General features: G+C 41.0%; 2 protein-coding genes across 2 annotated transcripts; both read left to right on the top strand.

Annotated features, from left to right (window-relative positions):
- The first annotated feature begins 1,225 nt into the window (after nt 1-1,225).
- On the top strand, nt 1,226-11,195 carry LOC147254387 (POU class 2 homeobox associating-factor 2-like). The gene is made up of 5 exons (XM_086215134.1): nt 1,226-1,312; nt 2,213-2,313; nt 8,728-8,767; nt 9,445-9,749; nt 10,552-11,195. Exons 1-5 carry the CDS (start codon nt 1,264-1,266, stop codon nt 10,993-10,995), a joined length of 939 nt encoding a protein of 312 aa, XP_086071260.1. The 5' UTR covers nt 1,226-1,263; the 3' UTR covers nt 10,996-11,195.
- Nucleotides 11,196-15,065: 3,870 nt separating this feature from the next.
- pou2af3 (POU class 2 homeobox associating factor 3) lies at nt 15,066-18,852 on the top strand. Its single transcript, XM_086215779.1, has 5 exons — nt 15,066-15,132; nt 15,587-15,687; nt 16,048-16,099; nt 16,848-17,218; nt 18,310-18,852. Exons 1-5 carry the CDS (start codon nt 15,066-15,068, stop codon nt 18,658-18,660), a joined length of 942 nt encoding a protein of 313 aa, XP_086071905.1. The 3' UTR covers nt 18,661-18,852.
- Nucleotides 18,853-25,912: the final 7,060 nt, after the last annotated feature.

The following is a 25,912-nucleotide window of genomic DNA, read 5'->3' as shown; positions in this document are numbered from 1 at the left end:
ACTCGTCCTGATAAAGACACAGGCATCTTGAAAACTGAAGTGTTAACAGAGCAAAGGTCTCCAAGCGTGACTCTGTTTTACCAAGAAAGCAATACATGTAAAAGTATTGTAAATAACGAGCTATGACAGAGTTAATCCCACATATGCAGACATTCTGGCTTTAAAGTTCTTCACTTTGTGAACATATGGAAGCACTAACTGCAAGTCCAAAATACATCTGTCCGAGGTTCTGAAACATGGATCACATGCCTGACTTTTGTTACATAACGTGTTGAGTTCAGACTCATGTCAACAGAACAAAAGACTTTTTTTAGGTGTTTTGCCAGTTGAGTCACAGTCACTGACTCTAGCACAAGAGACTTATATAAGCAGGCTTTATTTGATGTTGGGATTTACCGCTCTACACGCAGACTTGACCTGCTCAATAAACAGTTAAGCTCCATCATTGTTTTTCTTATATGCGAAACCATTAAGCTGCCCTCTGATGCTCACAGTTTACTTGACTGCTCTTTAACAGCGTCTCTGCGTGAGTACTTTCTGCTCCTGAGTACTGCAGCGTCACCACAACGTGCTGTGTATCTGTAATGACAGGAGGCTGAATGTATTCTGCTGTGGTGTCCGCTGTGTTTCATGTTTAAATACCTGAATTGCCTTAGAATCAATGTTATTTTGATTTACTTAAAAACAAAACTAGTTTAGTTAATACAGCTGCTTGTTATAAGTTGCTTTAATTTTATGGAGTAAAAATAGGGTGTTTTATTATAATTATAAAAATAGAAATAAGCTAATAAGTCAGGTTTCCCTTATTTCCTTTTCATAAGGTTCTCATTTGCTTTAACGGTTTTAAACAAACTTCAGCACGCAAGTTTGAGTTGCTCAATAATATAATTTTAGGCAAAAATATATAATTTTTTCCAAAATAATAATAATTTCTGGCTGGAGGCATCAGGAGGGCTGAGTCTGTCCTCTGCTTCCAACTTTTAATCTTGACTGTGAATGCAAATAGTCCCCCCCAAAAAAACGCCCCTACCAGACATTTGCATTTAAACAAATTGTCAAAGGTCATTTTTTAAAAAGCCTCCTCTTCATGGCTGCGTGAGGTGGCATGCTGCATGTGTCCCTGCCCTCCTGACGACGTGGTTAAAGCTCCAAACGTGGCACGCCACTCAGTATGGTGCTTCACACTGGGATTTAGCTACAGTAGGCAAATACAGCAGGAGAACAGAGAGGCCTCAGTGTGTGTGTTTGTGTGTATGTGTGTGTATGTGTTTGTTTGTGTGTATGTTACTGCTAAACAGTATCATGGACACAGGTAAGACCATTTTTTAATCATTCAATATTACACATACTCACATTGTTTTTATCCATTTAAATTGAATGTGCAGTGAATACGTGACAATTATCATAAAAATAATTTAAAAATTGACTTAAATATGTATTTTTTTGTTTGCTTGTCATTTTTGGTATAAAAATATAATTTGATATTGTTTAATATGCGCGTTAATGCCATTCTTTGCTATGAAATGTTGCATATAAATTTCCCATAAAACATAAGCTGATTTGCTAGTAATGACACAGAAATGATCAGCAACCACAAAGTAATACAACCATAATAATTAAAACCCTTGATATTTTGAAAGTGCACTGCCATATGTTAATTAGTAGCAGTCACACTACTTAATGACATCATTTCAATTTTATCGAGGAAATGTATTTTCAAGAATCTGCACTTGTAAAGTCAAGGCTTATCTAAAATATCACATATTCAAAAAGATAGTGTCTTTTACATAACACTGTTTGCATGCAATATCTTTCTCCATAATAAAGTTTGCATTTTTCATTGAGTTTATATTTCTGCTTCCCAGGAATGTCCCCAAATCACACCAGTACATATATAGTCATCTCTGTTTTGCATCATGTGCCATAACAACATTCATTGAGTCTATGTTTTATACCATGAAACTGTTATCGTTAATTGTCTCTTTTTAGCGACCTATTTGCATTGACTTGACCAAAGGCAATTTCCATGACATTTACACATGGATCCCATAGTGTCAGTCGCCTATGTGCATAAAACTGTGAAACATTCAAATGAACACACATTTTTGGGGACGGGTGAAAATTTGTATGGAGTTACGTTATCAGTGGCAATTCATACTGTTTCTGCATGTTTATTAGCTGTTCATCTGCTCCTTCTTGCTGCTCTGTCTAGAATATTCCAAGAGGGTCTACCAGGGCGTCCGAGTGAAGCACACAGTCAAAGACCTACTGGCGGAGAAGCGATCCCGACAGACAAATGGACCCAGATACAGTGTAAGCACAAAGTTTTACTCCATCCTGTCTCTCCCCACTTCATTTTTCTTCCAAACCAAACAGCGCAGCCACAGTTGACATTCTGTTAGTGACACAATTAAGAGGTCGCCTTTTAAAAATCTCCTCTGCTGTTGACATTTTGGCTTGTTTTGTGGACTAACGATCCATGGTTGATCCATTGACTACCTGTACCTCCCCCTGTCTTTCTTCACTCCCAAAACCCTTCAGGCACTTGCAAAGCCAATCTGTAAATAGCTGAGCATGGTGTGTAGAGAGGGACACAAAGCGTCCCATCCTGAACTCACAAAAGATCACTGACACAATGCTCGCAGTGGCGAAGGCCGTGATCTCCGAAACCTTTCCTGAGGTGGAGGAGGGGGGACTGAGGTGGACAGGTACCATAGACAGCCGAGAAGGAGGATGCCTATGCAAAGTTAGATCCATGCACACCTGCCAGCCGGCATTGTCCTCTACCGTGTTCAGGCCACAGACAAACCTCCCATTGTTGATCCAGAAACACGCACACACTCGGTCAGAGAAATCAGGCTCTGCTTTAGACATCTGCCTGCACAAGCAAGACCGGCTTTTCATTCCCAAACTGCCTGTCAGAAGGCTTTTACAGGACAGTATTCACTGTTTGTTTTCTGTTGGAATTGCCATGTCCACTCTTTGCAGGTTACTCACGACTAGGGGGATTGCGAGAGAGACAAAGGAGAGAATAGCTTTAGACACAACAAAGAAGAAAGCTAAAATGTATCACTTCTAATGCAAACTCTTTTGTTGATGGGAAGATCCAGCATGTCCAAAACACAACGTTGGACTTTATTTAGATATCTGTGGCTGAGCTCTGAACAGTTGCATAGGGTTGCTAACCAACCAAGTGACTCTAATAACCTGTCATATTCATTACACGTGATTTGTTTTTATGTGTGAATACAAGCCTAGTACATCATGAGGCATACTGTTAATCTAGGAAGACCACGTTCTTAGTCTGGTCTTTCAATGGGATTCATTGTCTATGTCAAGGGTCGCTGAAGACAGAGATTCTGAAAGCTCACACACTGATCATGTGATGGATACAGAAATAGTGTATTACAGAAAGCGGTCTCACTCCCCTCCACACACTCGCTCGAATAACTAAAGCAAACCGCGAGAGATATGGCGACAATATCTATAATTAGCATGGCTAATAGGCTAATGGCTAGAGGTTGAGTGTCTGTTAGCAACCAAAGGGTCGCTGGTTCGATCCTCACTTCCCCCGGTGACCATGTCAAAGTCTCCTTGAGCAAAATACCGAACCCCTAATTGATCCTGATGGCCCTGCGATGAGCTGCCGACCCGTCCAGGGTGAACCCCGCCTCTCACCCAATGTCAGCTTGAATAGGCTCCAGCCCCCCGCGACCCCGCGACCCTCAACGAATAAGCGGTGTAGAAAATGGATGGATCCACAATTAGCATTAACCTCCCCGGGGTTGTTAGATGGCATTGGATGTTTATCACTTCTCATACAACTAATCTTGTCCGTCACACCACAGTTGAAAACTCAGAGTTTACTTCTAGAATATCATCAAACACGTCTTCACTACCAGAAGGCAGTGGTTGATAAATCATCTGTAAGGCATTTTGAAAATGTATTAATTTGGGGGGGGGGGGTTATTCTGTTTCCTCTCCTAAATGGAAACATTCTAAATATGATAATAAGTTTTGTCGGCCATTTAGAGAGTTTGAAGAAAATCGGATTCATTTTTTTTCATTTACCAAGAATTCTGTTTAACGCAGGTATCTACAACATATTTATGTCGTTTTTTTTCTGTGTCAAAATAGTCATTAAATCCTCAGATGAAATAAAACACAACATTGAATATAATTTGTGTGACCTGGACAAGCTAGCGATTTATATTTCTCACAGCTCAGCAGGTTGTTGCATATGACCAGCACACTGACATAAAAATAAACATGGAAATGCTACATTCTGTAGCATAACCGAGAACTGTCAATTTACCGGTTAATTTACATTGGAACTGTCTGCTATGGTCATGAGCTTTGAGTTGTGACTGATTGATGATGCAAGAGGCTGAAATTAATTTCCCCCAAAAATGCAAAGTTGCTGCCCTGCTTCCTCATTTCCCATATACAAAGGTGCCATGTAATGCATCACTATGAATTACCAGCATCTTCTCAAACAACCATTTTTGGACAGTCTTCACAGTGTCAGCATGCCTTTGATGGCTAGGGAGCTAGCCAGCTAATGTTAGCTAGTTGTGGTCAAAAGTGGTTCTTGAATCCATCAGACAAACGAAGAACCCCCCCCCCCCACACACACACACACACACACACACACACACTTATATTTGTACACAAGTTCACTGTACAGTAACTGAAAGAGAATTTGCAAAGCTGCAAAGTTTGATTACTTTCAAATGATTAGATACACCTGCAGTACAACATAAATGCAACAACTGCAATACATTTTAAGGCCGTTAAAGACATAGAAGTGTCTTGAATGTTTAGTAAATACATTGCTAAAGCAGTTTTATATTTCAAACTACAAGACTCAGCTACTCCAGTATGTTCTGTTGCGTAGAGCTGTCTGTCCTGCACTAATTCTGACTAAGGTTTACTTGTATGTTTATAAATGATACTGCACAGACAGTAGCTAAAGCCATCCAAAGCCATTGTTATAGTTATTGGTATCTTTTATCCCGGGAAATGTAAGTCCATTGTGAGAGCAGAGCAAACCCTGACCACAGAGTGAGTCTCGACATGCTGGGACATGAGAGGGCGACCATAAATATATAAAGCTCTTACATCATTTGACTGTTTGCTAAACATTTCCATGGAAGTGGTCTGGGATACACACTGGATGATTTATTCACTGACAGAGTGATATTGCTATAGAAATACACGCAGAACCAGAAATTTCAATTCTCTTCTAGAATCATTGAATAAAAACTAAGGCTGACGTTTTGGACCGAGACAAATAAATGCACCGACAACATTGAATAAAATAATATTAACCCAGAAAAACAGCACATGTTTAGTCATCATTGTATAAAAACATAACTTGTATTTCCCCCCAAAGAAAAAGGAGTACACAATGACAAACGCACACTGGCAGTCTGAGCCTGAACAAGCTCATTTCCATCCGCAGCCTTCAGAGATGCACTGAGCCGTACCTCAGGTGTATGAGGAAGTCTTAGCTCTGGCAAATCACATTCAAATTCTACACTCAAAATTTGCTTGCCTCCCAGCCAACGTGATCTTCAACTATCAACTCTTTCATGTTAGCAATATGCAAATGAGAGCGCCTGTCCTTTGACACCGTATCTGTGTGTCTCTACCCTACAAGCTTCTGAAGAAACACACAGGTGGACAAATGAGATGATGAGATCGATAATTAGACAATCATATTATTAATATTACTTTCGCAAAGATCATTTGAGCGAGCAAACAATACCAACCTGTGCCATGTGTAGATCTAGAATGAGCAGCCAAATGTACCAAATTTTGAATGCAAATTGTAAAATAAAACCCTGTTCAGTTTCTCCTTCTTGGTTCAGGTCCTGGATGGGGGCACCACCTGGTGACTCCTGGAAGACTTAAATGTTCCTCTAGGGAAAAAAAACCAAACAAACTAGGGGGAGAATGTCATGTCTGAATTGAGCCATGATATAGATCTTTGTTGGACTCTTTTTCTACTTCCATGTTTTAAAAAGTCGGGTTGAGCATGTTTAAGCATAGTGGTTCATACATGTACTTGATCATCCGTTGGTCAACATCCAGGGGGGAGACTTTGGGTCATGGAATCTGAGGGAGCCTCCATTGGGGAAGCTGTTCGGAGGTGCATTCAAGAGACATCGGTGTCTGAGGTGTCCGAAAACTGACTGCATGGATACTCTGAAGTGGCACTTCATATAAAATATTCATAGACATTAGAAGAAGAGGCAGTGGAATCAAAGGAGGTGTCTGTTATTCTTAAGTCTTGTAAAAATCTAAAGTAGAAAAGGATTCATTTGAGTTGTAGTGGACAGCAGAACATGGAGGGAGAATGCTGTTTCTGAGTTAAGCCACACACAAGCTTTGCATGTCCAATCTCAAGTGAGTAAAATCAGTCTTGCAATCACATGACAACTGCAGAGCAAGTTTTCACTGATTTTTGGGATATAATATGGTTGAAGTACAGACCATTACACCATAAACTAGTCAAACATTCAGTGCGGTTTGTCAAAATTGTGTTTTTCATTCCAAATGGTGTTCACGGCTTTAAATAATCAACCTGATTCAACCACAGATGAGAGATGAGAGCGCACAAACCTCAACAAAAGTTATTATTTGAACACAAACCACCATCTTTCCCTGAACCTTAATGATGTGGTTTTGTCTTAAACCACTTATGCAAGTATGCAATTTCTGTGTACAAATCAGTGTGTGACCTGTGAGTGTGTGAGGCGCAGACAGTATCAGTCTGTCTGTAAACACACAAAACACACATTGACTTAGTTCCACTTCCACTGATCCTAACTTCTGAGTTTTAAACCTCATTCCTGCTCCTCTCTTTGGTGCCTCATTCATTTGTCTATCGTAAAGTTCCTACAGAGCGTGACTATTGTCTCCTAACCCTCTGCAACCCATGTAAATGTCAGTGAACAAAATATATCATTTGAATACATTTTAAAGGCCTTCAGAGGAGATGTTACCCAGTATTTCACAAGAAATTGAAGAACTGATTAAAGGCAAATTACATAATAATTGAATATATGATATGTGCCCTCTGGCATTTTAGTCCCATGTATGATCTTGTAGCCTCTCTGATCAGTTCATCTCATATTGAGCTCACGCTTGTTTCATCTCCCTTTGAAATTCTACGCTTTGCTGTCTATCAAATGAATTCTGTCGTTAAGGAGCTGACAGTATGTCAGATGGTTCCACATGTTATTTGCATGTCATCATCCGTCTGCAATGTTTATGGCTGATGATGAAGCTGTAGACACACGTGTGAATTGAATGACCGTTTGACCTTTTAATTTAATATAAAATCCATGTAGTGTTTAATGTGAAATGAATTAATGTGAAACATGCATATTGGTGCCCAAGCCTACATTATAATACTATTATTATGTAATTTTTCAGCAAAATATCAGTACTTTAACTTCACAACAATCCAATGGGTTCATACGAAAATATGTATAGATATAAAAAAGTAACAATAAGAATTTAATTTAAAAAAGGACTGTCTAAACCGAAGGAGCACTGTACTTTTTCGCAAATGTTACTGGAACAGTAGGAAATCAGCAAGTGCATGGAGCAGATACATCCACGTAATGCTGCACCGACAGCAGAACATTGTATTTGAAAACAATAAGCTGTATTTGCAGGTTCATAAAAGGACATAGGCTGGTTCAACAGCGCTGCAGTGTTATTGTTTAGGATAAATAGAGGCTAATAGGGGCAAAGTTATGTTTACTCTGTTTCTTAAACACTCATGGGTGGGCCTGAGTGCCCTCTAGGGGTCTACAAAAATGCGCTAAAATTGTCACTAATTTTTGCGAGGGGAATTCAATCCATCCATCCATTTTCTTCCGCTTTTTCCTATAAAGGGTCAGAGGGGGGTGGAGCCTATACCAGCGGCTTTTGAGCAAGAGGCGGGGTTCACTCTGGACGGGTCACCAGTCCATCACAGGACCAACACATAGACAAACAACCATTCACACTCACAGCCACACCTACGGTCAATTTAGAGTATCAATCAGCCTCGTCCCCTCCTGATGTCTTTGGACTGTGGGAGGAAGCTGGAGTACCAGAGAGAACCCACACAGGAACAGGGAGAACATGGAGACTCCACACAGAAAGATCCCAAGCTCAAACCTGGAGCCTTCTTGCTGTGGTTTAGTCAATGAAGGTGACGACACACAGCCCAAGGGTGTGTGGAACTCGGCTTGATGCTGTCAGACTAGTAGCGACACCCTTCAAACTAGAGCAGCATCTTGAGGTAACATACAAACCTGTTATTGGGTTTCACTGATAAACTGGAAATGGATTTTTAGATTAGAATAGATTAGCCAAAATATGATGGGATCTTTTTGAATAGTAGCAGGTATGAAGATGTAGTCACCAAAGCAGGGATTAGGATACAGCTCCCTCGTGTCATTCGTGCCTCATAAGAACAAGTGAAAGAAAACTTGTCCATATGCACAATCAGCACAGGTCTGCTATAAAAGACAAAACTTCATCTTGAAACCCAGCCATCAAAAATGTCAAATAATCTTCTGAACAATTCCTCTACTAAATCAATTCGATCACACACCCCTCTCTACCAAAATGCACAACTTTGCATGCAAAATAGTGTCCAGTCTGCACGCTGTCACTCCAAGTTTTACACTGTCATCCTCACGTCTGTCTTCTTTTTTGTAACAGGGAGGATCAACAACGCCACCTTCTTTTGTCCAGATGTCAGGTGAGCCAGTAAATCAAGTCGCACTGGGCTGGTTCTGACACCGATGAGACCCTGGCAGTTCAATCCCACCGGGAATTGAATATTGTTAATGTTGATAATGTTGTTGTTGTTGAAAAAAAACCATTGAATAATAAACAGAAGGTCATTTACGTTGTGATTAATTCACACTGTACACTGTGGCGTGTCAATTTGCGGGTATTCTTCAACAACTCTTCAAACTCTGAACTAAAAACAAGCCATAACACTTATGATTCACACTTACCCATTACACTCTCCGACTATTGTATGCAGTATAGTACAGTATTTGGAGCTAAAATAGCATGCCAACCGACCTTACTTTGCTTTGGTTTTCTAAATGCCTGCTTTTAAAACATTTTTCAAGTTTGTGCTGACTTTGTCTCCCTCCTTCCAATACAAGAACCCAGAGTTGTTGTTTTTTTTGTTTGTCTTCTTTTTTTTTACTTGCCTGACTCTGTTCAGAGCAAAATTCAAACCACCCAGTCCTGCAAAATCTTTACTGGGTAAATACAGTCCCCCACCCTGGGACATGAACCAGCCCTATAACAGGGTGAGACAAGCAATTGAGGCTGCCCAGCATTTTCAAGACTTGTTTTTTTTAAACTACCACCATGACAATGAGAAAGATTTGTTTGTAAAACTCCCTTTCTTCCCTCCAGGGTCTCACATGCTGCCCAGCTACTACAGCATGCGACGCTCCTTCATCTCTGACTCAGACTTCTGCCCATCCACCAAGCAGTTCTCCCCGGAGGTGTACTCCTCCACCTTTGGGGGTAAACCCCTGGGTTGCGAGTCTTCCACCATGACCAGCTATTCCTCCCTCATTGACAGCTACTATCCTGAGACCTTCGCAGATTACCGCAGCACCACGGCCTTCTCCAGCTCTGGAGGATCCTTCCTACCTTCTTCAGCCCTCTCATCTCTGCTGCCTCCTTTCAGTGGAGAGTCATCGCATTTATTTTTGGTAGGATTTAGGATTGGGTTTTTTTCCATTGTTATTTAGGAGGAACCACTTCTGCGTATCAGTGTGTAGACCTGATGACATCTTGGAATGAGACTGCAGATTGCAACCCTTCACCTCACTCCCCCATTTCCAAGTGCAAGGACGTACAGCTGTTTACAAGCTATTTTGCAGATTCGTCAAAATTTGGTTTTTCAAACAGAAAATTGCTTGCCAGCATCCACTAAAACCCAAATACATTCTTGGTTTTGCATGTAAGTGAATTTATTAGCATACAAATGCTCAAGCACGGTCAGTAAGGGGGGCATAATGACCCAGCATTCCATGACTGAAGTCCCACAGGGTGCAGAATCTGTAGTCCCTGAGGGCTTTTCTGGAGGAACATGGACAATGTAAGCAAATAAGAGTGATTTCCACTGGTGATCAAATCTATTCTGTTTATGTAGCTCATCACTCCGAGTGATGATTTTTGTTTTCTTTTTTTATTGACTGTAGCTTTTCCAGTGCTATTATATTGACTTGGACCACTGAGAGATACTTAAAGATCATTATACCACTGTAATTGATGTAAAAATACCAGCTTGAGTGAACTAAAACACAAATGTAGTATGAATGCTATTTGATGGGATTCTTGACATTCTGGGAAGTGAGAACTGAGTAGAGGAAAAGATATGAGGTACATTGTGTTCTTTCTGAAGGTTCCTGGTGTGATATGGACCTGACAGTGCGGTGGTAGCTGATAGGCGATGCTTCTCTCCCTCTGCAGAAGAAAGACTGAACTCTTCCTCTGTTCTCTTATCTCTAGAGAGATTCATGGGAGCAGTCCGTTCCAGAGCCAGTATCCCAGGTGGAGGCTCTCTGTTCAGACAGCTTGGCTTCAGTCAGCGTCCCACCGTCTATGCCCAGCCCAGAAGCACAGGGGAGTTCCTCCCAATACCGCTCCCCTGGGGGCTCCTCCATGAGCCCGGAGTCCAGCAGCCAGCCGTACACCCTGCACTCCCTGGAGGACACTCACTATCACCCTTTAAACAGTAGCAACACCTACCTCGGGCCCTCCACCTCCTCTTCCTCTTTCCCCTGCGCATCCTACATGAGCAGCCCTGTCAGCGACCTGCTTGCCAAGATGGTGACGGAAGAGGGACCTGACAGCCATCCTGGCCTCCCCACCAATGAAGAAGCTCACCCCTCCTGGGCTAAAGAGGATGGAGTGAGCTCCTGGTCCTCCTATGAGATCAGGAGAGCCTACTGACTACATGAGGGGCAGCCGATGGCGAAATCAGAACAAGGTGGAGAGGAGACCTCTCTTCCTCTGCTGGCAGCGGTCCTATGAACTCAATAAACATGTGACACTAGAGAACATTTAACAGCAGGTTGCACTCTCTTGACCAATATTCACCAGCCTGAACAGATGGGGATGAAGTCTTATAATGAAAATGAACCTTTACTGATTTGTAGGAATATTTGTGGTTATGGTAGGAAACTTGAGTGTGCATGTTAGAAGCTTTAACTGCTTTTGTTTTCCTCAGAGGTGTTGTTTTATGTCTGTGTCCAGAATTACAGCAAAAGTTGAGGGCGCAATTCTTTGAATTCTGTTGAGTTACGTCTTGTGAATTAATTTCTTTTCACTATGGAAACAAAAAGAACACCAGCATCAAATTTTACCATATTGAGAAGACTTTTTAACACCAACTAAGGTGCCGTTTTGTAAAGTCCAGTTTTAAAAAGATAGGAGAATCATTGCTGTGTTTAATAACATCTCAGCATCCACCATATAACTCTGCCATAAATAGCCATAATAGCCATAATAGCTGCCATAAAAAGTAAAATATAACTGACATTGTTTGTCAATATGAGGACTCCTTATTTATGAAATTGCATATCCTGTCACTCTTGATAGGTATACAGAATGGAAGTCTATTTTATTTCAAATTAAGCAGTTTAAAATGATTTTAAAAACAATCATACTAACTTCTGGAAATCATATTAATCTGCTAAATTAGAAATTTTATTTTTTTGTATAACCCATTAAAGGTTTGAAGTTTCTATTTATCTTAGTTTTGTGTTTTTTTTAAATTAATTTACTCTCCCATTAAAACTTTAAAATGTGTAACAATTAACTAATTATCAACTCTGCATGTCCTAAACCATTTTTTTATAAGTCTATATGAGTGGGAATCCAGCTGTTTAAAATGATTATGCTTCCAGCAGCTTGTATTGGCATCATTATCTTTTTCGTGAACCATCGGACCAGATCGAACGCAGATAATATCCGAAATTCCTTACTTCTTATGAGTTGTTGTCGAATGTACAGCAATTAAGCAGCTACAAACATAATTATCCCATCCCAAGGTATCGCAAAAAGTTTATTTAAATGACTGTAATTTTTCAGAGTGGAGATCGTGGTGTAAAAATTCGGTGTGTGTCAGTTACCTGCAAGCAGAAAGATAGTAAACAGAGAAATCTCAATTGACCGATGTGCATTTTAATCAGGAATTAAAAATGAAATACATGTGGTAAAAAATACTTCAATACTGGGCCATTCCCGCGATCATTAAAGCGACTCCGTGCACTGCTGAACAGACTCGGAAGACGTTCTCGTTTTTGACCACGAGGTGGCGACACCGCACTGCTGGATGAGCAGAGAGAGAAGGGACGGACGTAAAGCGAACTCGTGACTCCATATGAAACACTGAAGCTGAGTAAGGAGGAGAGAGGAGGGAACTTCATGAAACGCAGCAAATAATCCGAAATATTTTTTTATTTCAAATTCAGATGCATATTACAAGGTTTTGTTTTGTTTCTTTACAAATTGTAGTGATAACAAGAAATACTACTACAAATAATATCATTTTACCGTATGTACATTGTCCTGATTTGCTGACCTAACAGGCAATTATGATACATCGGTAGAATATAAAAGTAACAATGTGGTAATGAATTGATAATAACTTGATATACCATCTCACATTGAGGGATCGCTGTGCGTCAATCATGCAGACATATGTGAGGATATTTTTCTGCAGCAGAGAGAGAGATTTTACTGTTCTTAATGAGTCCTGCAATACGTAAAACCGCCTTTTTCAACAAATTAAACTAAATACAAAATAAATAGCAAAGGCAAATGTGCACTGGAGTGACGTGGTTCTACATAAAAGAGTTGGATGCTCTAACTTGTAAAACCCTCAGCCAGACGGAGAATTCCTTCACTATCCTGCATTATTCCATTAATTAGCAATATTTTCTAATCAAAATTGTCTGTATGGAAGCCTGGACGCGGCGGAGTTCTCTCCCTGAGTCGTTAACAGGTGGATGCTCTCAGAGCACTTGCTGGAGAAAGCTGGAGGCCTGCGGTGCCAAAGATGGCTACTGCCCTTTGCCACGCCCACTTCTTTCCTACTTTCATCCGTTTTTCTCCAAATAACCCTTAAAAAGTATATTTGAATGTATTCTTGGCGTGCAGAATGACTCCCTGAATGTGTGATCAATGATTACCGATCAATCCCGGAGTTTAAATTGCGCACAAGGAGCCCCAGTGCTGCAGAGCTTAATGAGGGGGTGTGATGCTGTCATATTGCAAAAGGAGGATAAAATTAATAAAAGTATGGTTTTCTTTCGGTCCAAATGTAAAATACTATCATAATACATTAAAGTAGAACTTATACAATGTCAGTGCGTAGTGAATTTTATTGAAAAATCGATATAAATCCGTTGCCTCTGAATATTCAAATTGAAAGTAACGCGCAATCAAATCATTGTCAAATCATTGAGTTCTAGGGGTTTTAAATAGTAGGCATGGAGGGAGAAAATCTCAAACTAATATGTCCACAGCTATATTACAATATTGTTGTATGCTCTGACTCGGGTGTGAGGCATTTGGGTTGACTTTTTTGGAGACTTTTGTACAAATTTCGTTCTTGGTCATTTTTGCTGAGGCAGAAAAGGACGGTGTGGAGTCCCACAGGTGTTCTCCAGGGAGCTTCTCTTCATCTTTGCCATCATGTCTGGTAAGTTTCTCCTCAGATTTTCTTCTGGAAATCAATTTGGAGCTTCTTTCTTTTTAAAAAACAAAAAAACAAAAAAACAACCTTTTAGTTAGAAAAGAGAACAAAGGATAATGTGAAGAGGAGAGATTAAAAATGCATTGGAGTCAAGGGGCCAAATGAGGAGCTCTCTACGTGGAGCTGGTCAGTTCGTCACACATTTAAATAAAATATGTAATAAAAACCGTTCAGCTCCAAGTGATGCAGTTTAATGTCACCTGTTTCCTACGTGATGGGTGGATCATGACTGTCTGATTTATCAATTCAAGCAGCCACATGAAACTTTAGCGACTCTAAAGGAGATATTTCTCGCGTTATTCTCACAAACTCTGTCTTCTGACACGCGTGAAGGCGTGTAAATCCTCATTTAAGACCGTTTCATTTGATCAAAGATTAAATATCACTAGAAGCAACATTTGAGCTGCTGTTTGTTCGGGCTGCTGCTGCGCAACAGGAGGTTTTGACTAACCTTGTTCCAGTGGGATGTGTCTGCACTTACATTTTGGCCCACTATTTGCCACTTTTAAGACAAATCATGAAGAACCACATGGATGTATGAATATTTATCAGATGCCGTTTCGCGGCTGAGGTTTCGTCTCTTATCAAATCGCCTTTTTCCAAATACGGCTCACCAATCCCGAGTACGTTAAATTTTGCCTTTAGGCCAGAATTACACGCACCTATGCAATGCCTTCTCTCTGGGTCGAGCTTCATATATTAGAAAATACGGTGACTTAACGATTGTTTTGACCCCAAAACGGTCTCGATCACATTTAACAGACGTGGGTTGGTTGATTTTAATAAAGTAAAAGAGATCTAGACTAGATTTGGATTTCAAACGCCATTAAAACAACAACAACAACAATGATTTAACCAAACAACCAAACGCGGCTAACTTGAGGCTAGAATGCGTAAAGAGTGGCCATTGTTTCAGTTGTAGCGTTACATTTACACACGCGAACCGTCCGGAACCGCTTCATAAACTATGATAGCTCAGATCGGCAACTTTTACAGCGCGACCAAGAAATGAATCCACAAGTCATCGGTCTCTTAACAGCTTTTTCTCCGGCTCTTTGCTTGTCTGAGCGTTTTGCACGAAAACCCCTACCGCCTTTATCCAAATTTACCAAACACAAACAAATGGTAAACTACGATCGATCTGGTTCGACGTTCTATGAATCGATCAATCTATTCAATACGAGTTTATGAACAGAAACATGTACTTACAGAGGCGCATTTGGTACCGCTTACCTTTGTTCCTGGTCTGGGCGGGGTGGCCATGGAACGCCGAGCACATACACACGCTGCTGCTCAACAGCGTAATAGGAAACGCGGAGCCGGAAAGAGTGGGTCCCGACCCGTAGCACTGAGGGGCTCCGAGGCGGGATAACCGGCTGAAGCGAGCCAGCGATACAGCGCGCTTTGAAGGGCGCATCAATGAAGAACTTGAGCGCCGCGGATCCGGAACAATCGGAGAGACTCAAGCGCTGCATGAAGCCCTGAGCGTGTTTTCTTTATGTATTCTAACATGTTACTTACATCAATAACCATTCACGTAAAAAAAAAAAAACTAAAAAAAAACGATTTGTCCTTAAAAGTTTATTGGAATGTGACATTTTAATGACACATTACAAATGTTAAAGAAACACAACAACAACACAGGACCCTTTTTTATTTGAGAAAATGAAATATACCCAACGTGGACTGAGGGAGGGCAAGGGGGGTGGGTGAAGAAGAGCGGAGTATCCGCTATTGTTTGGTGCTTAGTAAACATGAGATCATGCTGTTCTCCTCCTGCAGATAAGCCGAGGGTGTACCTGGGCGTCCGGGTAAAGACTACCGTCAAAGAGTTGTTGCAGAGACACAGAGCCCGGGAGGCCAACAGAAAAAAACTTAAAACGGTAAAGCTTCAATACCCACCCCCCTTCTCTCTCTCTCTCATACACACACACCCTCTCTCTCTCTCTCTCTCGCTGATACATTCTCAATGTCACTCTGCTATTGTCTAAAAACCAACGCAAGAGAAGGGAAAGCTCCCAGCAGAAAAATAAACTGCCTCTGTAAATGACTGACCGCACTTCCAGTAAAACGAATAACCCAACGTTTTTTTGCACAAAGCAACACACACACGCACACACGCGCGCGCACACACACGCGCGCACACACAAAAACCGTGGGAGTTGGCAGACAGAAATATTCACATCAGCGTCAAATCCAACTGTATCTAAGTCTTACTGTCTTTCTCCCTCCCTGATCATCAGGTATCTCAGGCTTGCTTGGATCCTCCTGGTCTTTGCGTGTCCACCCTTCCAAGTAAGTTCGCCCAAGTACATCCAGGAATGGTGTCTGAACATCCACCAAAAAAAAACTACAAATCCTCCTGTCTAATCAAGCCGGACCCAAAATATCAACAAGCTGCGCCAACGTCAAAATGAAACCTGTGAATCTGCATGCAGTTTGAAATCATCCAAACCAAAATAAGGCCAATCATGAATTTAAAAACCGAATTCTACAAAAGGCTGGACGCTGCTGGAGGAATCAGCGGTGGTTGATTGATGTCAAGAGTAAATACCCTGTTGTACTGTACACATGGCGCTTGATTACAGGCAGCAACTCGCACTGACAACAAAAACACGAACAGAAGTACTTACATGAAAGACGCAGTCATGATCAACTGCTCAGAAAAGTCAAGAGGGAACGCCATTCTTGTCAACGATTGGCAGCTTCGTTCCAAAAGCTGCTTAGAATTAGAATATAATATTCCCTGCTTTGAAACGTAGGCAACATTTGTGTTGACTGGTGTTGTGATGACATCACTCTCCGAACTTATAGGCCTATTTAAATGTCTTCCTGATCCGTTCCTATGACAAACCAGTACTACTCCTTTATTAGGATTCGCTCTGATGTCTGTTTCTCCTCTCGGGCTGCACGTGTGGCCTTTGCAGGTTTCATATTTGCAACATCGGCGTCATTGACAGTATTTGCAACTTTACGGCGCAGCGTACACAGAGTAAATGTTGCCCTTTTATCTAGTTTTTGCATATTTTTCATCTTGATCCAGGTTGCTACGTGGACACTCCTCCTGCCGCCGCCGCCGCCCCACCAGCAAACGCCTGTTGCGAACGTAGCGCCCCTCTGCGCACCGCCTCGTTCCCCTTTCCTGACAGCTCGTGCAACATCCAGCTGCAGGAGAGCGCCTTGAACGACAGCCAGCAGCAGCAGCAGCAGCAGCAGCACCAGCAGCACCAGCAGCAGTTTGGGGACACGATGTTGCCCATCGACGGATTCAGTAACAACAGCAGTGGGAGCGGCAGCTGCTACACTACCTCCCTCCCTCCTCCTGCTGGCGCTGCCGCTGCTGCAGCTGCTGCCTTCCCGCTGCCCTGGAGCCATGGACTCTCCTCAGACGCGGACTTCTATGGCCCCGGGATGGTAGGTGTCACCCACACACTTACTGACAATAACCACACTCCATTCAAACACTGTACTTTTGAGAATTTCCTTTTTCCAGTATCTCATAAGTTACGCATAGGTGATCATTCCAAAACTTATACAATAAAATGGCATTCATAATACCATTAAGCAACAATCACACTTCATGTGTGCTGTGTTGAAATATTTGGCATTGCAGTTATTTTCTCCTCAGATATACACCTTGAGTCTTATATGGGCAGCCTGAAATGAGAATAACTACATTTTTATTGATTTTTTAAATTTACTTTTGCCGATTTGTATTCTGAAGAACAATCCAGTGGAATTACCCAGGTAGATAATGATTAATTTTGTTGCCATAATTGAACTACATGCAAAAAATACATTCTGAAATAAAGCCTGAAGTAGAACTGTAATCAGTACATTGTAGACTTCAAGCAAGGACGAATGGTCACAAAATAACAAGATTAAGAATAAATCTTCAGTCATTCTCCTCAAGGCTTCATTAAAAACCCGTCTAATTTTTGAGTTATCCTTCTGAAAGACGGACAAGAATATCGAAAAAAGAACATACCAGGTCAGTTTTTGTAAAACAAAAGGTTATATGAATATTTGTACATCCGACTCCTCCTATGGTGCCAGTATAGAAGCTTTTGAACTGGATGCAAACAATTCTCCATCTTACCTTCTCACTTTGTTTTAGCATCATGGCTCTGACATGGAATAAGGATATATGGCCAAATTTAGATTGATTTAGATAAGTAGTAAACTGCAAGTACTCTAAATAACAGGAAGATAATAGGCCTATTTTTAGTCCCACATCAGCGGTGGAGCCAGTAGTGAGCAGGAATGTCTTAATGCAAAATTATGGAATTTATGAAGACGCAAGCAATGAAAAAGCAAGAGCGCTCAACCGAGGTGGTGAGTTTTGTCTGTCTCTCTTAAGTTCACAGGACATAGCCTCATGAAAAGTCGAAACCACTCTCTGAGATGTCAGAAAGAAATAAAAGAGCTAATGTGTCAATTTGATCAAGAACGAAGCAGATCTGGGCCTAATCTGGAACCCTTTTGCCACTGTCTCCCTCTCCCAGGCTCCCTGCTCCCCAACAGAGTCCCTGAAGCTCTGCAGCCCTGTGGACCACAACAGCTACTCACCACAGGACTCTTTCTCCTCTTCCTCTTCCTCATGCTATGACTCACCCACCAGGATGGAATCCAGCTTCACCAGTCTCACCTCAGAGCACTACCACTACCAGCACTGCAACCTCCAGGACTATTACTGCATGCCCCACTGCTGGCCGGGTCAACAGGAGAGCTTCTCAGCCCCTGAATATCCACCCTACTACCCCCCGACAGACTTTCCTTACACCTGCCCCATGGAAGAGAGTTACTTGAAGAGCAATTTTGCTGTGAGCTCTGAAATGTGTTACAATGTACTATGATGAGCAGTACTGAGCTTCCTTTGACTGCACAAATGATTCTTTGCTCATTTCCTGTGTGCTCTGTTGCCCAGGTGGACATATGAATGCTGAATGGATGGAGAGACTGAAATTATTGTATCAGTTATTCTTTTCTACTTCTTAGATTTATTTTCATACATGTGAGTTGTTGGTATACTTAATAAAAATATTAAAAATTGTTGTAACGCACTCATGATTTATTTCGGATAATCCAGGATTCACGGCAGTTTTCTCAAAGAAAAATCAGAGCTAATCTGTAGTATATTTTACATACAAATACTAGTTTCATGAGATAACTTGTGATTTAGAGATATACAAATTAATTGACTTGAAATATTAATATATTATTATACTAGGAATAATCAGGCCATGGCTACATTCAATGTGAAAAAGGAAATGGAAAACATTTCATTTCCATTGACCCTGTTTATTATCATCCAGCAGGTTTAACCCTTGAACAGTTTTAATGATAACAAATCCTTTGTATATATTTTAATTGCATTTCCTCAGATAATGGGAAATTATGAATGGGTTTAATTTACAGTATAGCCATCAATAGCTATCCAATATTGATAAATTGTATGAAATTTGTATCTAAGAGGTTAGTTAGAAGCGTATTTGTAACTCTTGCAGAGTGGCTATATGCTACCACCCGGGATGCCGAGGTCGTGCCTTTGTAACATTTCAGGTACATTTTTGATGTAATTTCTATATATTCAACATATATACAATGCAAAGTATTGCCGGGGGGGAAAGAAACCCACCCAAACAAATTAGGGTGCAAAATAGGGCGCCTCACCCACCTCACCTCTTTCCCTCCACCCTGGCTCTTCCTCCACTTTGTTCATTTCCTCAATGCCTTCCTAATTCTTCACTCAGACAGTCTGGGAACGTTTGAAGCAATGATGGCTAATATTCCTGATCTATGTAACTTCCGACTTCGGCAAAACACACACACACACACACACACATACACACACACACACACACACATGCACATACGCACACATGAAAACCAGTAAAATTCCCCCAAAACTAAAACTATATCAACTCCAGAACCCTCACTGATTTCCTGTCCAACGAAGAACCAGTCTCCCCAGTTTCCACCAGTCTCTACTGCGCTGAACCAAGCACCAGCCAAGAAGGACAATCAGATACGCAGTTGGATAAAATTCGGTCATTTTAAAGAAAAAAACCTCATAAATAGGACTATACCGTGCAATCCAGTCGTAGTTTTAAACCTTAAAATATGTTTAACTCAAATTATTTAATTGGATTAGAATCTTAGGATTTGATTCTGATCCCAGCAGAGGGGTGGTATTCAGGGACAAAACGTTTTGATAAACTTCCGTACTTCTTTTTCTAAAGTTATTGTATAGATTGTTTAAATAAATGCATAATTATGCCTACAAATCATGTAAAATGTTTTGCAAACAGTTTAGAGCATAGCTGCTATGTCTTCGATGAAGTTTATCTGTTTTTTTTAAAGTGAGACAGTTTTTTTGAGTTGGGAGTAAAACACTTCTGTCTTAACTTGATTGAGTTTTACCTGTTTGTGAGTCCTTACCGAATCAAACCCTCATTATCTACCACCAAGCAATCACTTTCCCCCTTAAGCCCAACTGAAGCTGAATGTCAAAGCTCTAATCCCCTGTGAGGCATACAGTGAGCTGCTGCAGACCCAGACAAGGTTAGGGCTCTCAGGCATCTCGGTGAAAGGACTCAGGAATGTTGGCCTGCCAACTGACACCAGGGAAGTTAAAGCCGATCATGATCTGATCCACCCTCACCTTATCTGTCTGCAGCTCCTCACTCAGATGTCTTACTGTCAACAATCTGGTGAAGTCCCTCCATTTACCTCCGGGTCACACCAGCGGCATTGTCGAGAGCGGCGTTATTAAGTGGTTGAACAAGACAATACGACAGGTGTGGTGTGTGTTGACATGCTTCATCCCTCAGGTGTCTGATAAGGCTTTAATGGCCTGCGATGAGAAGGCAGACGGTGATTGTATAATTTGTAAAGAAGCTTCAGTCCGCTTACCACATCAAGACACATCTCATTTCTCAGTTATCTCTCAGTACTGGAGGCTACGCCGCAAATTCTTTACCGTATTTTCAACTGGTCTGTTAAAGGGGAATCCAGAAGTACACAGACAAATCCTCCATCGAGAAACCACAACTATTGGTGGTTGACTACGCAATCCTCTCCTCTCCGCTCTGTTATAGTTTATTTCTCATCATCCTCTCTTTAATAAGAAGAGTTCCACTAATATACAATATCTGTTAGGGAAGCCTGGTACAGATGGACAACAGAGTTGAAAAAAAATGTTCCTATTGAAGTCGTACGTTGATATAACACAAAATACCACGATGTGACACAAAACATACAAGGGCTCAGGGGCTAAAAAGAACAGGTAGAAAATGAAATGACACGTTGCAACAAATGTAACATTGTTCTGTGAAAACTGATTTTAAAATATTTCCGAACATGTCGGGAGAGATTCCGGGTTAAGTATGCCTTGCAGCTCATTCCAGGCTGAAGGTGCATAAAGGCAAAAGGCAGATTCGCTCACTTCTGATCATGTGATCGGGCCCATGAGGACAGTTCAGCTCCGATGCTCTAATTCTCCAAACTCACAGACACATGAAATGACCAAGACCTCTAACACTGAATGTTACTGATTTAACAATAGAAGTTCAAGGATCGTTTGGGGTGGATTCACCAAATGTCGGGTGGTGGGTACTATCAATTTACTGAGAGAAAACTTGGGAGTTGCAATTGTGTTGTAACTCCAAAAGGACTTCTACTGCAAAGTCAATTCTCTACACCAACTTAATCGCAGTGACGCCGCCGTTTTTATTTTGACTTTTTCACCTGAGTTATCGAGTTTGCACAATTTCATTCAAGGGCACTGATTGGCTATCTGGAACTCCAACCAGGAAAAATTCAATGCAGGGGCTGGAGCTCTGGTATGTCAAATCAGCACTTTTGAGATGGTGTAGCTTTGTTTTGTATTTTTTTTCTTGTATCAATATCAAATTTGGCCTATAGAAGTGAGTCCCACACACGCGAGGGTGTGTAGCTGTTCTGTTCAGAGTGAGAGGAAGAATCCTGAACTGTAACGTTTGGATATTTGCGTGAAGGAGCGCTGTATCTATCTGCAGATATCACTTTCTACATCCTCCTGGTGACGCTAGAGAACACACAATTACTATATATGGCACATGAAGGCAACATTGTGTAATTCTGATGTAATTCCTTTTGGGCCTGGCCTTAAGTGTAGAACCGCACGGGCAGAAATTCGTCCACAGTGACTTATCAAAAGTGCCATATTGATTGATGAAATGAGGGGTGAAATGATCAACCCTGAATGTGTGTGTGTGTGTGTGTGTGTGTGTGTGTGTGTGTGTGTGTGTGTGTGAGAGTGCATGAATAATGTGTTTTGTGTGAGTGTATGCATGTTTTTTGTGGGTGTGTGTGCGTGTATGTGTGCATGTGTTTTTTGTGGGGGGGGCATGTGTGTGTGTGTGTATGTGTGCATATGTTTGTGTGTGGAGTGCTTGTGTGTATTTGTGTATGTGTTTGTGTGTGGGGGGTGTGTGCATGGATGTGTGCATGTGTTTTTGTGTGTGTATGTGTGCATATGTTTGTGTGGGGGGGGGTTGTGTGTGTGCGTGTGTGTGTGTTGGGATGGGAGGCGGATGTACTGTTATTGTGCATACCTTCTTGTGCATATCAATACATGTTCACACACGGCCTGTTCCTCTTTATTACAACACAAGATGAACAGACTTCACTTTTCTTCGTGAGGCTATAAACTGCGCAGCCTCCTTCCACTGATGGCTAACGGGGGGCTCAAACTCACCCAATTATCTTTCTTCTGTCTCTTGGCATTTTTCCCTTAGAAACTTGGCTTTTTCTCACCAACATGACTCATTATCAGATATGAACGATAAAGAAATGAAGCACGGAGCAAGTATTGAAAATATTTTTCCTCTGGTGTCTGCCGTCATTAAGATAGCAAGTTTGAGCTCGTTACGAAGGCTGAAGTGTGTTTTAATTTCTTTTCCAATTTAAAGCAACGATGCTGCAAGGGCATTTGACGAAGTTAAAAGATTACAGACATCTAAAAAGTATTTAGTTTGCTTTTTGCACCTCATTCATATGTGTTTGTTCGTGTGTGTGCGCGCGCGTGAGTGTGTGTGTGTGTACCTGGGTTCTACTTTACATGCCCTCACATGTAGAGGTTGCAGCAAACTTTCGTGAAACCAATTTCTGCATTGCCAGTGAATACTTATGCAGTTGCTTTTGAGTCATGGTCCGTTTTCTCTGCCTGAGGAGAGAACTCCCGTAACGCCGCCCCCTTGAAGATTTGTTACTGCCTCATATTCAATCTTGCAATGTCGTTTTCAGAAATAAACTTAAAAGTCCAAATAAACACTGAGTTCACATGGATAGAAGTTGGAACGCTTCCTCTTGGCACGCACGGAGGTCAGCATTTTTTAGACATATAAGTCAGATTTTCTGGATGTTGTTCAGTCGACTCAATCAAACTTCCCACACCTGATGAACTAATGCTGAATCACCCACAACTGAGCTATGACTAGTTCTTACAAAAGGACTACATATTTCTATGTATCACGTGTCAGATAAACACTTTTTTAAAAAATTCATTACTTTACCTCTCCCTCCCCCAACTGGAGGTTTGTTTGATTGTTCAAAGAGTTCACAGTAAAAAAGTAAAGGAAATATGATATCATATTTTCATTAGGATAATAATAATTCGGCAAAATAATACATCACATTTGATTAAATACTCATACAAAAATGACCAGGGTTTAAAGAAGTAACGTAATTAAAGGTATCATCTATATTAATTTTGTCTGACAAGTATTCAAAATATTTCAGATTAAATAGATTCAAATAGAATTTGTTAAACGCATGAATCAATGAAAAGATACAATAAAAAAATATAAGCCCATATGATCTATGATCTTTGACTTTTTGGCAGTCCGGCTATCGTCAAGGCGTAATGCTACTTTGTGTGATATAATGTGAGATGCTCTTCCCTTTGTTATCGTTCCATTTATTGGAAAAATACAAAGTAACCATTAAAACTAGTGTAGAATAATGCAGAAAGTTGGAAAAATCTTTTACAGAAGAGAAGAAGAACTTTAGTACGGCTCAGTTTTCACCTTTAATAACAGAATAGAGGGCTAATTCACAGCAGCATAGGTACAACTGTTCTCTCTGCTCGGTGAATTTGTATGATTAATTGGGGACAGTTCCAAGGGAAGCTGATGTTTAACTAAGACAGACGGTAAACACACCTGGGACAGTTATCTCATGTTCCTGCACACAAACCAAAAAAGGGAAGTTCCCCAAGCTCCTGAAAGAGAAATATTATTTATATATATATATACATATATATATATATAGTGTGTACGTGTGTGTGCGTGTGTGTGTGCATGATGGACTGTTACATGGGTTATGTTGTGTTTGTTTAGTCATTGTCACTTTGTTTATTTGATTATTATCTTAGATGTTGTGTTTTTTGACCCATGACCCTGACTCGGTAAGACGGTAGAAAATGGACATTTGTATCCTCTGCTCTTCTCTCAGATTTGTAGTAAATAATCAGGTTCCTTTAAGCTATAACTGATGCATTTTGTTTTAGGAATTTTGTACATCTGTTAACAAAATGTGGTAAATTTAACTATCTCGCATTCAATGAACCCATTTAGACAAAGTATTTTAACAGATATTCTGCTAAAACCTGAAGGGGTTTTGAAAAACTTGATAGAATTTACAACATCCACTTAAAACTGTGTTTTTCTGTCCCTTTGGCAGATAAAAATGAAGGTACTTTTTTAAAAAGTTTAGACTGTTGGTTGGTATTTATCATGACTTTGTCGTACTTCTTAATAGTCCATAAATTAATAAAATGACATGGAAGTTATCCATCCATTTTCTACCACTTCACCCTGGACAGGTCACCAGTCCATCACAGGGCCAACACACACAGACAGACAACCATTCACACTCACAGTCACACCTACGGTCAATTTAGAGTATCAATCAGCCTCGTCCCCTCTTGATGTCTTTGGACTGTGGGAGGAAGCTGGAGTACCAGAGAGAATCCACGCAGGAACAGGGAGAACATGGAGACTCCACACAGAAAGATCCCGTGCCTGAGCTGGGATTGAGCTGGAGCTCTCTTGTATTTTTTGTATTATGTTTTCAACAGGGCTGCAGTGGTCAGCACTGTGGCCTCACAGCAAGAAGGTTCTGTGTTCGAGTCCCGGGTCCATCACGGGATATTTCTGTGTGGAGTCTCCATGTTCTCCCTGTTCCTGTGTGGTTCTCTTTGGTACTCCAGCTTCCTCCCACAGTCCAAAGACATCAAGAGGGGACTAGGCTGATTGATACTCTAAACTGACTGGAGGTGTGACTGTGAGTGTGAATGGTTGTTCGTCTCTCTGTGTTGGTCCTGTGATGGACTGGTGACCTGTCCAGGGTGAACCCTGTCTCTCGCCCTTTGACGCTGGGATAGGCTCCAGCCCCCCCCGCGACCCTTAATGTGTAGGAATAAGCGGAAGATGACGATGGATGGATGGAATGTATGTATGTTCCGTAATGTAAAAGTCATGAAATTTAATGTATGGATTCATATACGTGGGCGACTTAGAAAAAAAACCAAATCAAGGCTTTGAGCAGCAGTTACTGTTTTTGTAGTTATGTAATTTAAATCAGCTGTAACACTGAGCACAACCAATTTAAATGAAATTTACTGACAAAAATAAATGTACTAATTATATGAGATTAAGTCTTACAATGCCTCCGTTTTGGACTAGTTAGGTTTATTCCAAAACAATTAGCTAAGTCGGGAAAAGATTGCCGCTTTGGTACTCAGGGTGGTAAAAATTCTGAAACACTGTTTTATAAGTGTGACTCCTGCTGCAAATTTTTTTTTTTTTTTTTTTTTTTGTGGACCCACCCTGCCTCTTAAGGTGGAGTTCCACCTCTAACCACCTCCCACATCATGGGAGAAGATTCAGTGAAATATACTTCCACATGATATGCATTACTTAGAAAGCTGTGACATGAAAATCATGGACAACTTGTGTTCAGGCACAAATGTACACAAATTACATTTCCAACTGCATCAACTGAAGTGAGCCTAAGCTCAAATGTCCTTTTGCGGCTTAACTATGCTACCAGTCGTGATTTAAA

This window comes from Aulostomus chinensis, chromosome 10 (assembly GCF_037954235.1).
Source record: "Aulostomus chinensis isolate RoL2024-O1b breed Wild chromosome 10, RoL_Achi_v1.0, whole genome shotgun sequence".
In the NCBI taxonomy this organism is placed as follows: domain Eukaryota; kingdom Metazoa; phylum Chordata; class Actinopteri; order Syngnathiformes; family Aulostomidae; genus Aulostomus; species Aulostomus chinensis.
The sequence above is the reverse complement of the archived record's forward strand: the minus strand, read 5'-3'. Positions and strand labels throughout refer to the sequence as shown.

What these genes read in the sequence shown, in the direction of transcription:
- pou2af3 (XM_086215779.1), top strand. Translation starts at nt 15,066, where the DNA reads ATGGAACGCCGAGCACATACACACGCTGCTGCTCAACAGCGTAATAGG. An exon ending in GAAACGCGGAGCCGGAAAGA is followed by an intron (nt 15,133 to 15,586) that starts GTGGGTCCCGAC and finishes CTCCTCCTGCAG; the next exon opens with ATAAGCCGAGGGTGTACCTG. An exon ending in ACAGAAAAAAACTTAAAACG is followed by an intron (nt 15,688 to 16,047) that starts GTAAAGCTTCAA and finishes CCTGATCATCAG; the next exon opens with GTATCTCAGGCTTGCTTGGA.
- LOC147254387 (XM_086215134.1), top strand. Translation starts at nt 1,264, where the DNA reads ATGTGTTTGTTTGTGTGTATGTTACTGCTAAACAGTATCATGGACACA. An exon ending in TTCTTTTGTCCAGATGTCAG is followed by an intron (nt 8,768 to 9,444) that starts GTGAGCCAGTAA and finishes TCTTCCCTCCAG; the next exon opens with GGTCTCACATGCTGCCCAGC. An exon ending in AGTCATCGCATTTATTTTTG is followed by an intron (nt 9,750 to 10,551) that starts GTAGGATTTAGG and finishes TCTTATCTCTAG; the next exon opens with AGAGATTCATGGGAGCAGTC.